A 17,485-nucleotide genomic window follows, 5' to 3' on the forward strand; every position below is an offset into this window, starting at 1 on the left:
CTATCTGTAGTTGTCGTTTGGCAATATATTTAAACACGTCGATAGCCATTTTCACTTAGCAAAAAATGATTCCAGCGACATCTCATTGGAATGATTTGTTACACTTGTTTTTTTTAATTTTCTGCATTTTATAAATAAATAATTTATTTGTTATTAATATAATTAAATAATTTATTTGTTATTACTATAATTAATATATTATTAGTTTTAATTTATTTAAAATCAAATATCAATTATCAGTTTTATTTCAGTTTTACACTAACTACGGAACAAATTTCTGCTTTAGAAAGCAGAAATTTGTTCCGTAGTTAGTGTAAAACAGTCTAAGACAAATTGTTAAACTTGCCTAGAATTATTTCTATGAATTTGTGTGATATTATGAAAATTCTGAATCCTAAATAAATAACTGAAACAAATTAAGAATTATTTGTAGTCAATTCAAACTTTTCTTTTCTTTTTTTTTTTTTATTTTGTGCAAGTATACAGTAGTTTTGAGGTATTCTGTGCTGGATATGAAACGAGAGGCTCACATTACTGATAATAACATTAAATCAAGAAATTTAAGGAAAGAAACTAAGAATTGCACAAAATCAGTAAAATCACGTAGATTGGCGAAAGGAGATCTTTTTTTTTTTTTCTTTTTTTTTCATGTCAAGAAAGCAAATGATATTTTTGAATTCGAATTCCGGATTAATTGTAGCACGAACAGATATTATAACGTTTTACGGATAGGCAGTTCCCAAAAATGAATTCAATGGACTTACTTCAACAGTTTACTGTTTTCTGCAACGAGGATCGTTATACTCTGTAACCTAGAAAGAAAATAATGGATCAGTTGGAGTATTTATGATATAATTTCAGATATTGTATTAAGTACTGTACTCAAATTTAAAGTTTGGTTTAAGCTCTTTCGCAATTTGAAAGCCTCCTGAAATTATTTTCCAATTTGATATGGTGTCCCCTCCACACGCTCATTTTGGAAACATTAAGCCAAAAATCTTCCGATGCTCATTTCTCATGTAGGTAGTCGGTAGGAGAGGATGGATTGCCTGTCCGTCTTGTAGTCGAAATCATATCTTACACCTTTAGTTTTTTTTTCATATTTTTCAGTAAATAAATTTCGCAATAATTTTGAAAAATTTTGAAATAAGGACTGGAAATCTCTTCTGTTTAAGAAAGAAAACTTTATACTGTCATAGCAAGTGCAAAAGAATTTAAGGACTTTGAAAACAGATGCTACCGTGGTGCTATTTCCATTTATAATGGTGGATTAACGGAAGGAGAAAGACAGAGCAATGTATAGCATTTCTGGATAAACAGATCCATGCCTCTTTCAACACGATAATGCACTATGTTATATCATTACTTGAAGATGCTAGTGTAGTATGGTTTCGCAATAACAAGGTGATGAAACTTGACTGATTTGCATGCATCCCAATCTCAAACTAACAGAACGCCTGTAGAGTTGAGATGAAATTCGGATGCTTAGACGAGTGAATCCTACAAAACTACAGAACGGTAGTTATGATAAAAAAAAAGTGTGTGTGGTGACCCTCAACCTATTCAGATATGATATTATTAGAACATGCAGTTGGTTGAAAAATTTCTTGGACCACATAATTTGACCATGATCCTCCCCTTCAGAGTATGACCAATCTAGGGATTGGCATTTAATTTTAATTTGATGTCATTCCTTTCTTGAAGAAACAAAACTAATGATGACTGATTGTGTATGTTTTAATTTCATTTGAAACTATTCAAGAAGACGTGCGTGGTAATTTACAATGAACAAAAGTAGAAAAGAAAAAAAACTTGAAGGATTACTCACATATTCATTTTCAACGATACTGGTTGGTACACATTTTAAACTGTAGTCGCATGGACAGGAAGAGAAGTACATGTCTCCAATAGGAGCCTTTTCTGGCTCCACAATGCATGATCCATCTGCAGAAGATAAAAATGCTTGTCATTAGGAACATAAACATGCAACGCTGACATTAAAATAAATAAATAAATAAACACGGAGTACACTCTGATCACGACCTTATTATCGTCGTCATAATTCGAAGTTTTGAATGGTGGAAGAGATTCCTATAATGCATTCAGTAGACCTCACAATTAGAATTCACAGATTTCCAGACTGTTTCTTCAGTATGTATTTATACTTCATTTTTCATATGAATTATGAAGTACTACAGAGATCGGAAACTTTACGTGTAATAATAAAAAAAAGACGGATAATGGGAAACCGTTTTATTCTAGAAAGAAATTACCCTTATATGAATATATGATTCTGTTAACTTCCTTAATTGAGGGACTGAGTCCTTGACTCCTTATCGCTTTATCTGCGTTCTTGTTTGTGGGTGCTTCACCCGCTCTTTGTGTTGTTTCAGCTTTCTTTTGCGATGAAGGCTTTCGGTCTTCTATGTTTGAAGCGGTCTGAGGGTTTGTAATCAGCCACTTGTCGAATTAGCTGATTTGGGTGATTGTGACTGTGAAGAACTTCTCTGCAATACCTGTCATGTGGATCCTGATGTCTGGCAGATTGGCTTCTGGGTGTAATTGAAGGTGAACTAGGGAACGTTTAGCACCATTCTTAGGCATTTGTTCTGGATCGTTTGAAGTCTTTTGATGTGTCTTTCAGTCGTGTGTCCCCAGACTGGTGAGGCGTAGGTTAGTTAAGGTCTTATCACTGATTTGTAGAGGAGAATTTTGTTGTTTATGTTCCTATTCAGGAGTGGATATGGTTGTGCTATGGTCTGATTGGTTTTAGTAGAGACACTATTTATGTGTGTCTTGAAATTTAGGCGCTTATTCAGATGAACTCCTATATACTTGGTAGAGTTGTGCCAAGGGATGATTTTTCCAAACATTTGTATGGTTCTGTTCGGATCTGATTTATGTCTGGTGAATAGTACTGATCTGATCCTGTGGCTTCCTCTCTTTTTGAGAGGGTTGCAGCTGATTACTAGGGAGATAATGACGTAAGGTGGTTTCCCCGTTGCCTTCCTTGCTGTATTTCCATGACTGTAGCCTGTGTGTTCACGGGTCCGGTTTGCCTGCTTGCGGGATGAAAAACCCCAGATAAAGTGGTGGAAAACACCTTGCTGTCCACGCCCAAGACCGACTAACTTGGCTATGGCTGATCCTTAAGCTCCTCACGTCGTCGACGGGAATCGAACCTAGGACACTCCTTCCCCAGGCATATGGTTGCGAAGCGCAGCCACTAGGCTAACCGCGCAGACGGTGAATAATACTATGGTGCTTTTTTCTGGATCGATTGAGATACACCATTTGCTGTACCAATTATCTAATTCGTTGATTGCTATCTGAAGTGTGTTTATGGCCAGTTGTGGTCTTAGAGAGCTGGCTATGATGATTGTGTCATCAGAATTGCGGACGGTGATGGTTGGGGACAACTTGGGTAGATCTGCTATGTATATGGAGAAGAGTAAGGAAGATAGTAGAGAGCTTTGATGGATTCCATCCGTGAGTGGATCTGATTCCATTGATTTTTATCCTAAATTTTCTGTTGTTCAGATTTCATGAGTAGAACTAGTGGTAATGGAATTCCTACTTAGTGTAACTTGTAAAGCAATTCATAATGCCAGATTCTGTTAAATGCCTGAACTATGTCTAGGAACATTGCTCCAGGGCGTTGGTACCATTCGTATCCTTGGGTAATGTATTTTATGATTCTGTAGATTTGTTGAGTTGTGGAGTGCTCTTTTCTGAAGTCAAACTGAGCAACCATGTCTGGTATGACTGATTGTTTTCTGCTGCATTTTGGATACGTACAAGTATTGCGCGTTCGGCTATCTTGCCTATGCATGATAATAGGCTGATGGGTCGATAGGTCTGTGGAAACTGTGTATCTTTCCTGGTTTGGGAATTAGGAAGACGTCTGTAAGTTTCAACCATTCTGGATAGTGATTTAGCCGTAGGATGGCATTGGTGATGGCTACTCAATGCATAATACCTTCGAGTGGGAGCAGCTTGAGCTCCTTGTTCGCGATTCCATAATTCTGGGCCTTCTTGGTATTGAGCTTTCTTATATTTTGGTATATCTGGCGATAAGGGTTTGTTGTTGGATTGGGGTTTGGCGTTCTGCAAATGCCTCCGCTTTTTCATCATCTTTATAGGCTATTCCGTATTCACTTCTGATTGGAGGGAGTGTATCATGTTTTGAGCGAAGCAACCTCATAACTTTCCATATTGACTGTGAGCTTAGGTGATATTGTCGTGACGTTCTATTTTCATGTTGTGTTCTAATTTACCATCTAGTTTCAAGTCACTCTTATAAATAAAATAACTAATTGCGAATTGATCACCGAATCAAAAGTAGGGAAATTTATAATTATACTGCGCCACCCTATTTTAGATTAGTCTATATAAAATAGTAGGATCAATTCTTAATTAAGTTAGCAGTCTTCTCATTAGGCCGAATCAATTATTATTATTCTACTTGGGGCACCCGCAAGATTCGAATTTTTATGAACGGTGCAATAAAAAGGAATTCAGGCAAACACAATAATTAGATTAACAAAATAAAACATTTAATATAAGCTATATGACACATACATAAATTCTACTTCTAATTTTAAACAATACAATAAAGTTAAATATTAGGTCAAGTCAATCACATTAGTTCAATCTTCCAAACATTACAAACACTTTCTCAGTTTCTGAGTCACAAAATTCCTACACTTAATTAAACACAATATAACTTCCCATCTGAATGGTTTCCACACAGTTCTCAGCTATGGTATACACTTAAAGAACACCGCAGGCACTAATTGCTGTAAATATCTCTCAACAATTCTTACTTTCAAATTCTCATTCGTAAAGAATTTCCACAGTTAAAGTTAGGTTAAATGTAGCGTAACTAACATTCAATTCTTCATACATTGAAAATGATCAATATGTCAGTGCTTACCAGAAACAGTTCCTAGTACATCAATTACGTTGCGAATAACTTTCAAAATATATTTGTTGCACTTAAGAACACATTTATAAGACTTCTCCTCAGTAATAACTAAAACACTATTAATCACGTTTCACGACTATGGATATCAACTGTAAGGTACCTTGATTATCCTTGTTACCACTCAATAAATAATTAAACACTGTGCAGTTCTGCTTAGGGCGATTTACAATTAAGTCGCAATTCTAGATTAACTGGGTTTAATCAGAATTCTTTACTGAACGTCCAGTTTCTTCATATTATCTGATTGCGGCATTAAATTCCTTTAATTATCACTGCTGACTTTACCTTCAGCTAACTATAAAATTCACTTCGTCTTTACTCGCTTATAATTATTATCCCGCCCTTGAGAACTTTTTATTTACTTCCACCTCTCTAGTTTATACCCTTGCTTCCTTTCACTTCAAAATTTCCGTTCCCGCTCTCCCTTGTTACCTCTATATAATTTTTTTTTATTATCCTTGTCCTAGCTCATGCTCTGTTCCACTCGCGCTCGCTTCTTCGTGCGTCTCCATGACAACAAATAAAATATAATAAAATTGAGCTATTGCATAACTCTAAACTTCTATAACAGAAATAAATAGAGAATATTTACATTTCAATTAATACGCAGTTAAAATTATCAAGTACAAATTCTATAATATTAACATAGTAATAAATAAAATAACTTAATAATATTTAATACAGTATTTTCATTATTAATACATATATCTTTGATTAATTAATTTAATATTAGACAAAATTAAGGTAGTTATATGAATATTTAATTGTAAAATAAGTGATTTACATTAAATAATATTTACAAGTTTTGCCTATGTGATGGAAGATCATGTTGGATTCTGAAACAAATAATAATTACTCTAATCTCTACATAATCAGAATCCAACAATATATCTTGTTGTTCCAAGTTGGTTTTAGTGGCCTTTTAGTGCATACCGAACCTGGTTCGTTGATCTCTTAACTGCTTGTTTATCTGCAGGATCCTTTGTTCAATGATATTGTCTTCGTAGCCTGTTCTTTTCTCGGATAAGTTGTTTTATTTCCTCTGGAAGTCTGTTTGGCGGTGCACGTGTGATTGTATTTGTTACATAGGATATTTGTTTTTCAAAGGTTGCCACTGCCTTTCCTATTTCTTCAGTGGATGTTATCAACTGGAACCAACTCCCTCAGCTTTCCAGGAAAAACTTGGCCTAGTTTTCTTGGAAAGTTGAGGAGAGTTGGTTCCAGTTGATAAAAATGGTGGTTGTCTTCAGTTAGGTCGTGTATGGTACCTACAGTAGTTGCAGTATGATGGGGTTGTGGTCCGAACTCATGTCGTTGATCGCCTGTATTTGATAGCCGTGTCTTACGATCTTTAGTATTACTATATCAAATACGTCTGGATGGCCGGTGGCTCCGTAGAATGTGGGCTCTGTGGGTCCTATAATTGTCATATTTATTCTAGTAGCATATGAGCTGAGTGTCATGCCATTGCTAGTTGCATTTCTACTGTTTCAAATTGGGTGTTTGGCGTTAAGATCCCCGGCTGTAATGACTACTCTACCTGTCTTCAGTAGTTCTTCCAGGTCTGATTCTAGAATTTTTTATTTGGGGGATTGTAGGCTGTAAATATCTTGAGACTGTTTGTTGTTTCCATGTGGACTTGGATTTCTGTTGTTTCAATGTGTTCTGTTCTGTTTGGGGCTTAGCGAATTCATTGTGTTTTATTCCTCTTTTGATGAAGATTTTTGTTGCTTGGGCACAGATGTGATTCGTTGATGTCCTGTTTGGGGCTTAGCGAATTCATTATGTTTAATTCCTCTTTTGACGAAGATTTTTGTCGCTTGTGAATAGATGTGATTCGTTGATAAGGGTCTTTGCAGTGCATTTCTGTAGTTCTAGGATCTTGTTTGTCAGTCCATTCGAGTTTGTATTCCTTTCAATATACAAGATCAATAATGGTGTGTTATAATATTATTAAAATATTCTGAAGAAGAAATAGCAGAAAGTTTGCTCTTTGTATATCACCTACATTCATTTAGCTTTCAATACCTCCACGAATCTAATTGTTCTCACTGATGAGACCTCAACAAAAGTTGAAACCAGTCTGGATAGTGAACCTTCCCATAATGCATACCAATCAGAAAAGAAATAAGCTTCAGTATCATGATGCTAAAAACCTCTCCATATAAGCACCTAGTTGTAAATTACTTCAAGCGCAAACATTTTGCTGATGATTTTGGTAAAGATAAAAACAAGAATATAAATTCTTGTATAATTTACTTTCTAAGAAAAATAAATAGTTTGAAAGAAATAGTTTGTTAGAAAACAAAAGGACATGATATTTAGACCTAAATGTAGAGGAAAATGAGTGTATTATGTTCGTTTTTAACAGTCTACATTCGCTGGTTTTGGTGCAAGCAATTTCCAATACTAATACGTCAGGAATCGTACATACAACAATTAATACGAATCACATCAGGCATCCGAATAATATCTACTATTAGGCAATTATAATATCAATTAAAAATCCTCACATATAAAAGGCAATTTTAGGCCAAACTTAAAGCAAGCATAAATTTACGTAACCGAATATGATTTTATTTGTATTTAAAGTAATAATTTAATAGCAAAAGCAACAAATTAAAACTATCCCCATGACACTTGACAAAAACATTAGGAACGTTATTATATACGCTTCTAGGTACAATAAAATCATAATTTTAAAATATTGATAATAAACATTAATACAATTATATTTTTATTTTTTAAAAATTATTTAATTACTAGAAATATTAGGAAATTAAATATTTATAAGTAATATAGAACAAAACCATTTTATTATGCATATAATAATCTTATAAAAAAAACTTTCATTGATCATTGATTTTACGTTTATTAATTTTTTTTTCATTTCGTACTTTCTTGAACGAAAGCACGGCAACCACCATATTGGTCCCCAGTAGTTACGCAACATTCTTCGGGATGACATTCTTCGGCTGTCCTACAACGTTTGCCGTTTACAGTTATCTGAAAAACAAATGTGACAGTCCTGAGTATCCTGTCCTGCAATGCTAACTCGATAAATCAAACATTAAAATTCAAATACTTATTGGAACTATGTTATTTGTTGATAACATTTATAAACTGCAGTTGTTTTTTATATTTATTTATTTTTATATTTTCGTTTATGCTTTATTGGCGCAAGAACAGTAAAGGTCATACTGCGCCATCTATAACGAGGACCAAAATAGATCAACAATGTACAGTATTAAGTTTGGAATTATTAATGTCTTTTAACTTAGTCATGTAAAAAAAAGACTGCAGGAGCGAAATAATGAATAGAATGGATGACAACTGAGTTATGTTTATTTTATTTATTTTATTTTTTTATAATCACCTGGTTTTGTTTTTTAGAGCTCGTTCTGAAATATTTTTACCTGGCGATGTTATTATTATTATTATTATTATTATCAAACCCTCCATGGAGTCGACAGACATACAATTGTTAATATTAAAGCATCGCATAAAATAAGCAGAAACATTATCTCAGTTTATCGGTTGATTATTAAACGGTTATCAGAAATTTTCGTGTTAATAGATATTTTCGATTAAGATATTAGTGATAATAAGAAACAAATGAGGAATGACTACAGATAATCATAAGATAGTGCATTTTGTAATAGCACTGTGGTATAGAGACACTAATCACTATCCAATATCAATTTATCTTTGTTTTCGTTTTGTTTAAAATGGTCCAAATGAAATAACACGTTTTAAAAGTCATCTCAAATAGCAAATTCCTTTAAATTTAATTATTTAAATTTAATAAAATAAAAGTAATTTAATTTAAAGGATTTAATTATTAAATACTTTAAATTAAATTTAATTTCATTAAATCCCTCAAGCGAGGGCGGAATTATTATTATTAATATTTCTAAAAACGAATGCATTTCAAATTGTTTTTGCAAAAATAAAATAAAAAATATGAATTATATAAAGGTAAAAAGAAAAAAACAGCGGGAAAAGACAACTGCAGTCTAATACAAAAATATTTTTTACTTACCAACGAACAGCTATGATTAGACGCACAGCTTTCTATGTATTAATTAATTACATATATTAATTGTTAATATTAATATAGCTTTATTTTAGAAGTACAGAATGGGTTTAGAAAAGGATGATCATGTATAGACCCGGCCTTTTGCTTAATAATAGAGAAGAGAATATAATTTAGAAACACATATTACATTTATTGACTTTGCAAAAGCATTCGACAAAGTTAAAAGAAGCATTTTATTTCACATATTAAAAGAAAGACAAACACCAAATAATATTCTAAAAGCTATCATAAGTATATATGAAAATAATGAAATACAAATAAGATTAAATTATGAACTATCATGTACGAGAGAGATAAACCAAGGGGTCCGACAGGGATGTCTCCTTTCAGCAACTCTTTTTTAATATTTATCTAAATGAAATAATAATAAAATGGGGTAAAAATTTCCATCAAGGTATTAAACTTTCTCCTACTGTCAACACATAAACACTCTCCTTTTTGCTGATGGCTAAATAATAATTACAAATTCTGAAACTAATTTACAGAAAACTATTTTAAATCTAAATATGATAATCACTTATGAAAATGAAAAAGATATAAACGTCAGCAGTTTATGAAGTTTATGAGAAAAACTGCAAAGTATACCCTGTTTGATCACAAAAGAAACGAAGAAATTATGAAAGAATTAAACCAAGAACCAGTAATAGAAAAAAATTAAAAAATATAAACATAAATGGATGGAACACGTTCAAAGAATGAAAACAGAAAGATTCCTAAAACAAGTCTTAAATTATAAACCATTAAGAAAAGGAAACCTGGACATCCTCTACAGAGTTCATGCGTAGGTTTCTGTGGTTAAGAAGTTCAACAGAAATATTTAGGTTTTGTGACCACATGTTTATTAGAGAACTGTTTTAAAAAACTAAAGAAGTACTAAAAATAATCCGACAAGTTTCGTTAGTCTTACGACAAGTCGTAAGACTAACATCTTCGGGGGTAAAGAGAACTAACAGTTTAAAGCACAAACTATAAGAAATTACGAAAACTAGTTCATTTGTTGGTATTATGAATATCAAAATCAAAAAATTTTGTTAAAAAACCGAATAACAGATCTATACAACCGTTAAATTTTCGTTAGTCTTACGACCAGGGGCGACTCGTGCATTGACACTACGGAACTGCAGAACCTTCAATGTTTCTCAATATATAAATATATTTATTAATTTATTTATATTAATAAATAATATAATGTAATATTTAATTTTATCATCAACAATCCTATACAATTCTCTTATTTTGTATAAAAATTAATAAAAATCCATCTTGTAGCACTTAGGAGGGCGAAGGACGCTAGCGGCACTGTGTTTACCACAGTATCATATTGTTACGCGCGCAAGCATATGCACGTCATAGTGAGATACGAGCTATTAGCGTAATGCGGCACTATCGTCGCAGAACGCAGAACGTTACTGTCTATAAGGGTGAAGCACAATTCTTTTATAATCCCGGCTATCTGATAAGATTACTGTGTAGGGAAAAATTTATGAGCTAAGTGCTCAGCCCGAGTTGGACAAGTTATAGATCATTAAATGGAACCAGGGGGGCCTCAGGTCTTCTATATTTGCATAATTCCGATTCATCATAATTTGCTGCTTGTTGGACTAATTCATTTGGATGTGAGGACGATTATGAGAAGTTCTTTACTGCGAGAGATTGCAGGAAAGAGTAGATATAAGGGATATTTGTGTCTCGATGAAGTTGAACATTTCTTATGTACCATGGTGCATTTAAGATCATGCGTAAGCATTTGTTTTGCAGTCTTTGCAGTTTAAGGATATTTGAGCTTGAAGTATGGCTCCAGGCGGGGGACGCGTAAGTGATAATGGGACGAATCATCAACTGGTAGAGGAGCAATTTGATTTTAATATCTAGTTTGCTGTTCCTATTGATAAGAGGGTAAAGCTGTGCTATGACTTTTGATGCCTTTGCACATGAAGATTTTGTATGTGGGCTGAAGGTTAGTTTTCTGTCCAGCAGTACACCGAGATATTTGGCTTCTGCTCTTCAGGGAATTTTGATGTTAAATAGAAGATGTCTTCTTTAGGAGATATTGAATTTTTAGTGAACAGCAGAGTACTGCTTTTTTGAGGGTTTAATCTCCAAATGGAGAACCAGTGCTCCAATTTCAGCAGGCTATCTTGTAGTTTCTTGGTAACAAGATGGGGTTTTAAGAGATCTGACCAGTATTGCTGTATCGTCAGCGTAGAGGGCAATGATAGATGACATCGGATTATGCGGGATGTCCGCCATGTAGATCGAGTAAAGTATCCGCGCCAGGAGGGATCCTTGAGGCACTCCAGCCAAGATCCATCGCTGGGTAAATAGATACCGTCCCATTTAGTTTAACTTGCATGTGTCTTCCAGAAAGAAAGAACTTTATGAGGTGGACCAGATTCAATGGTCAATCTCATAAAGTCCACCAGATAAAATCAGCTTGTATAGGAGTCCAAGGTGCCATAGTTTGTCGAATCTCTTTTCTAAGTCCAGAAAGACTGCTTCGGTGTATTGATGCCAGTTGAAGCTGGTGGTAATGTATTCCACATGTCTATGGATTTGTTGAGTAGTGCTGTGGAGTTTACGAAAACCAAACTGCTCGGTAGAAAGGATATTTAACTTGTTTACATAAACTTGAATTTTGGAAAGGATGACTTTTTCAGCAATTTTGCCCAAATTGGAAATCAGACTGATGGATCGATAACGTTGTGACAGCTGTGGATCCTTACCAGACTTATAAATAGGGACCACAACTTCCAATTTCTGCCAACTTCCAAGCATAGGGAAAGTATTTGAATCTAAGCATGGCATTTATTATTGTTGTAAGATGTATGATGGCCTTTTAGGGCAGCAGTTTAATAACTTTATTAGGAATACCGTCAGGTCCAGGAGCTTTTTTTTTTATTCTTTCGATATTGTATGATGTCATAGATTTCGGCTGGAGAAGTAAGTGTGAGTTGTCTGGTACAAGTATCACACCGTTTTAGCACGTATCTGACGTGGCGGTGAATTTTATAAATATGATTGAAGTTCAATGTATCATATGAAGGGCTGCACTGCTTTTCTAAATTTTTAACTACATTTCGGCTTTTTCAGCATCTGAGTGAACAATGCCTAAATCTGATTTGAGAGGGGGAAGAGTTTTATTTTTGTTTTTGACATTTCTTAACAGTTTCCAAACGGTTTGATCACTGGGTGAAATGGAAGCTAATTTATCTTCCCAGAATTTGATTCGGTGGAATTTTAGTGCATCTCTCTGCAGTATTCAATTTGATGAGTAACGTTTTATCTTGGGGAGGCATTGTATTAAGGTATCGCTTTTTTTAAGGCATTGTATTAAGGTATCCCTGATTAAGTTCATAATATCTTCTGGTAGTCGTTTAGGCTAAGAAGCAGGTGTATTTGAGGTGATAGATGATAAGACTGCATTGATTTGTTGAGTAAATTTATTTACTGCAGATTCGATTTCTTCCTTGGAGTTAATATGACGAACAGGGCCAAAGTAGTCTGGGAGCCAATTGGATAATTTTCCCCAAGGTGTGAGGCGGGGGGAACACTCCCTTCTGATTGCCTAATTGGAGCAGAATAGGATTGTGGTCAGAGGTTGATTCGTCTAGTGAATCCAGGTTCTACTGCAATTTGACATTTTGGAGGACAACTATATCTAGGACGTCGGAGGAGCCAATTGGACTGAGATGAGTTGGTACTGAAAGACCAGTCACAGCTATACAATTGGAACTTGAGTAGTTAAACAGTGTGCGGCCATTCTTGTTGGTAAATTTACTGCTCCAGGCCGGATGTTTTGCATTGAAGTCTCCAGCGATAATGACAGGTCCTTTTACTCAGAGGATGGCGTCCAGATCTGAGGTCAACAATGTTTTTGATGGAGGGTTGTAAGCAGCAAACATTTTTAGGTTTCCAACTGAGTTTGTGACGACATCAATGCCTGTGATTTCGAGGTTGGTGTTTGCAGAGTTGGCCACTGAATGATGGTAGTTTTTGATAAGAAAGGCTGTTCCTCCACCTCTATACTCAAGTCTGTCATTTCTCTAAAACTGATACCCTCTGATTTTGGGGTTGTCAGCAGGCCTCGGGTGAGTTTCGTTGATTAGTAATATATCTGGGTTATATCTATTATTGAATTCCTGAATTTCCAACACTTTGTTTTTGAGACCGTTTGCGTTCCAAGCGATAATCCTAAGCGAATCTGGAGTGATTTTTTTTCCAATGCATCAGAGAATGCAGATAATATGGATTGAGTTTGCTGTAAAAATCTTTTGGTAATACTTAGTGATGGATTTGAGTTGCTGAAATCCTGCAGAATATTTGCAAGAGAAGAGGTGATAATAGCTGATAGATTTGAATGTGGATTAGCCAGGTTCTGGTTTGGGACTGTCTGTTTGGAGCGAGCCACATCAGCATATGTTCTCGTTTGATGTTGAAGATTCATTCTCTTAAGGGGCTCAGTTAATGGTGGGTGAGCACCTGGTGCCATGTTCTCACTCTTGGGAGACTGGGGAGCTTCGTCATCTAGAGCTCTCGCACTAAATGACGAAGTAGGTTGACTGTTTGAGTCGTTCCATCTGTTTTTGGGGAGATGAATGCACCCTCTATAGTTAGTGGGGTGAGGACCGCCACAATTAGCGCACTTGGCCGGATGGATTTTGGCTTGGTGCAAGTGTTTGTGGGGTGATTCTCGCCATTTTAAGCATCTGTATTGGGTTTTGCACAACTTCTGGACATGGCCAAATTTTTGGCACCTGTGGCACGGCCAAGAAAATGCTCAGTGGTTCTGGGGTGATTTTAAGCCCACAGATTGCCTTTAGATTGTATCTGCCTTTGTATTATGGATCTCTACTGGAACTAGAGGCATAGGGGTCTTATTTGATCTAAACATTCTACTGACCTTTATGGGAGGTAGATCCTGCAAGTTGAGGTCAGTGAATTTTTATGCCCTCATCTACATTTTTGCCAATCTATAATTTATTTGCAGGTTAGCCATGGTAGTTCTTAGAGTTGTCCATCTTTACTTTTCCCTTATGATGATCGGTAGCACGTTCTCATTGGGGGAGGCAGAGTAGTCTGAATTGGGAGCGTCTTCGTCCATACCAACATCATTTGTTGGTTCAGAAGGGAGAGTTTTTCGCTTTTTACGAGCTTGGGTCTCTCCTTAATCAGAAGGATTAGAGGCAAAGACCACTCGATTGAACTTTTCCTCCATTTGAGGAGAGTCTTCATTCTCCTCATCATCAAGCCCGGGTAAAGAATATAAGTTTAGGTAGCCAGACCATTCTTGTTCAAATTTTTTAAGAAGCTTTTTAACGAAAGTGAGAGTGCTAGCCCCCTTTTTCGAGCAAGTCAATGATGATGTTGGGATCGATCATACTTGCAGACCATTTAAGCTTTAACTTTTTTTGAAGTTTATTTAGGAGTATAAGAGCCGGCTATTCATCGAGCAAGTCAGTGACGGCGTCTAGGTCAGGCACGCTCATATCGATTTAAGTGCGTGTGAACGCAAGTAGAAATCCCGAAGGTCTAGAGACCTGTCAGCAGAACTTCTGTAGAGAATCCCACAGCCACCAAGGACTACCAGCAATAATTTTGGACATTACAATTAAAGGATTTAATTGTAATGTCCAAAAATTGTAAATCCATTCCTTTAATTACAATTAAAAGAATGGATTTTATTTTTAAGTAATTTTGAATTTTACCAAACTGTATCATTTTATCGATAATAAACAATAATTTTTCATGTTTCATTTTTTTTTTTTAATTTTTACCATAATTTTGATATTTTATCCAAACACGTATACACTGTACTTACAGTGTGTATGTATATTTCGAAAATTGCAGCGCCCACACGATTTCAAGACACGAGCCGCCACTGCTTACGACTAACGAAACTTGTCGGTTTATTTTTAGTACTTGTTTAGTTTTTTTTTTAAAGTGCTCTAATAAACATGTGGTCACAAAACCAGAATATTTCTGTTGATCCCCCTAAAGAGAATCAACGATGACGCTTAAACCCTTGACAAGCATGATGATAGATATAGTTTTATTAATTATTATTAATGTATTACCTATGTATATTAATAATAACCTAACAATTACTTACAGTTTGAAATTGTTCAAGGCTGAATTTTCGTTTGTCAATATTTCTCTTGTTTTCGCCACTTGCGAAAATAAGAGAAACTTGTTAAGCCTTTAATGGCGCCCATTAAAGTCTTAAAAAAGCAGACGAACGTGTGAAAAGTTATGTTTATGACACATCGACCAGTCTTTTGGCTTATTGACTCTCCATATATAATTTTGCTTTTTCCACAACAAATGATCCGATTAAAATCAAAATCGAAAGGTTCTATAAATTTAATAAAGCTTTTAAATAAAATTCGTTTATCTTGTACCTAGCTAGTGAGAAATTATTAATATTAGTTCGAAATTTCTCAATAAAAATACGTTAATTGAAAACAGAATCGAACCATACATAGACATGATCTTTCGTCTGCCCGAAATAACAAATTATATTAAATTATCGAATGCGTGTACAAAAACTTTCCATAAATCTGTTAAAGGTTTGTTTTTCAGGTTTAAAAATATCGACATGAAAAGACAAATCGCATTCAATATATAATTGAATTAAATTTGAAATCAAAAGATGATCGTGATGATAAAGATATATTAAAGATTAATATAGAGATATTAAAGATATATTAAGCCTACCATTAGCTGCAAGAAAAGGAATACACATGCAAATGCGAATTTCTTCACAGCCATTATGGATATAAGAGAAAAAAAATTCCGAATGGACGTTTTTCTGTTCTGATCATGTTTTTAAGAGCTTTTGCTTCGCCCACACAGACACACGTGCCCTTTTCTACGGGATAGTAACACCTGTCGTTAGAATTGTTCGTATATCAAAAGTATTTACCGTGATATCACATTCGAAAAGAGAGCAAAGTACAGCCATTGAGATGTTTGCTCAATGGCTTATCACCATTTTGAATATGTTTGCAAATTATATTTATTTGAAAACCTGTTTAAAATTGTGATAAGAACTCATTTATAAATGGTTTGTAAAAAGAGAGCACTGTATATTCTTGTAAAACAAGCCCTCCCTAATCGATAATAAATCATTTATATTCTTTGTTATGTTATTTTATTTGTTATTTTTGATATTCATTTTTTTTTTTTTTTTTTTAATCGGTATCGGTGTAGTTGTAGGATTGTATCTTATAATTAAGACTGATAGTAAGCTTTCTGGGGTCCAGGGGAAAAAATAATTTGGTACGTTCTATAAATTAATGAATCGATGTGAAAAAAACAGAGGCTGATTATAATAAATCAACAGAAATCGCCAAAAGTATTAAAATCAACAAAAAAATCATTAAGAGTAACAAAATCGACAAAAAATAATAACAAATAATAACAAATATACATCACAAATGTCAGAAAAAAGAATAAAAACAATAAAAGAGTATTCTAAAAATACAAAAGTTTGAAACAGCATAAGCAACGAAAAATATCAATAATAATAATAATAATAATAATAATAATAATAATAATAATAATAAAAGCAAGTGAAGATGGAATTACAACAGAATTGATTAAAAATAGAAGAGAAATATTAATAGAAAGAACTAAAATATCTGTTTAATAAACTTCTAAAAGAAAAAGACATATATCAAACAAACGAAACACTTTAAAAAGGGCGATTTAAAAAAAAAAAAGGAAAAGTACAAGTTTATAAGCTTGATGTCATGACGATATAACTATTTATAAGAATAATAACAAACTGAACCACCGGATTATTAGATGAAGCTCAGCTTAATGAACATAATAATATATCCGGCAGGTGGATCCTATTAAACATTTTTTACAGGTATTTGTCGACCGAAAATCAAACTCTCTTTAAAAATAAAATTTTTCAGTATCCAATCTGGAATTTTATGTGCCTTGGAAGAATTTAATGTTTGCATTTATGAATTTTGTGAATGGAAACTTTTTATTTTTTATCTCGCAAGTAAACCTGCTACGCAATTAATAGGTACATAAAATATTAGCCCCACAGTCAAGTTGCTTCTATCATAATTCAAACAACCAATCTAATCACAAACGCTAGTATATAAAAAAATACTGCAACACAAAAATAATCGCAGTGATATTTGATCGTTAATTATGCGATAAAAAATAAGACAAAAGCCTGCACAATTAGTTAATCCATTACTGCGACATTAATTAATTTCTAGTTATACACTTATTCTAAACAAATTATTTGTATTCTTGGAAAAGTTCAAGTACTTCTAGTTCAAGTATTTCTGTACTAGAAAGAACACTGAACAGTACAATATTTACTACAATGTAGAAGCAGCTTGCCGTAGTATCTCTATTTATCTAAAGAATATGTA

The 17,485-nt window shown here is 34.0% G+C and overlaps 1 protein-coding gene across 1 annotated transcript; it reads right to left on the reverse strand.

Moving 5' to 3' along the window:
• Positions 1-423: 423 nt before the first annotated feature.
• Positions 424-15,949, reverse strand: LOC150102397 (uncharacterized). The gene is made up of 4 exons (XM_090399482.1): positions 15,801-15,949; positions 7,885-7,993; positions 1,829-1,944; positions 424-812 (listed from the first exon to the last, which is right to left on the reverse strand). The coding sequence occupies exons 1-4, from the start codon at positions 15,852-15,854 to the stop codon at positions 774-776; spliced, it is 318 nt and encodes a 105-aa protein (XP_090255608.1). The 5' UTR covers positions 15,855-15,949; the 3' UTR covers positions 424-773.
• Between the last annotated feature and the right edge of the window lie 1,536 nt (positions 15,950-17,485).

This window comes from Typopeltis vanoorti, chromosome 10 (genome assembly GCF_054136105.1).
Source record: "Typopeltis vanoorti isolate ZY-2024b chromosome 10, IOZ_Tvanoo_1.0, whole genome shotgun sequence".
In the NCBI taxonomy this organism is placed as follows: Eukaryota; Metazoa; Arthropoda; class Arachnida; order Uropygi; family Thelyphonidae; genus Typopeltis; species Typopeltis vanoorti.

What these genes read in the sequence shown, in the direction of transcription:
- LOC150102397 (XM_090399482.1), bottom strand. Translation starts at nt 15,854, where the DNA reads ATGGCTGTGAAGAAATTCGCATTTGCATGTGTATTCCTTTTCTTGCAG. An exon ending in TCCTTTTCTTGCAGCTAATG is followed by an intron (nt 7,994 to 15,800) that starts GTAGGCTTAATA and finishes TTTGTTTTTCAG; the next exon opens with ATAACTGTAAACGGCAAACG. An exon ending in CCGTGCTTTCGTTCAAGAAA is followed by an intron (nt 1,945 to 7,884) that starts GTACGAAATGAA and finishes TATCTTCTGCAG; the next exon opens with ATGGATCATGCATTGTGGAG.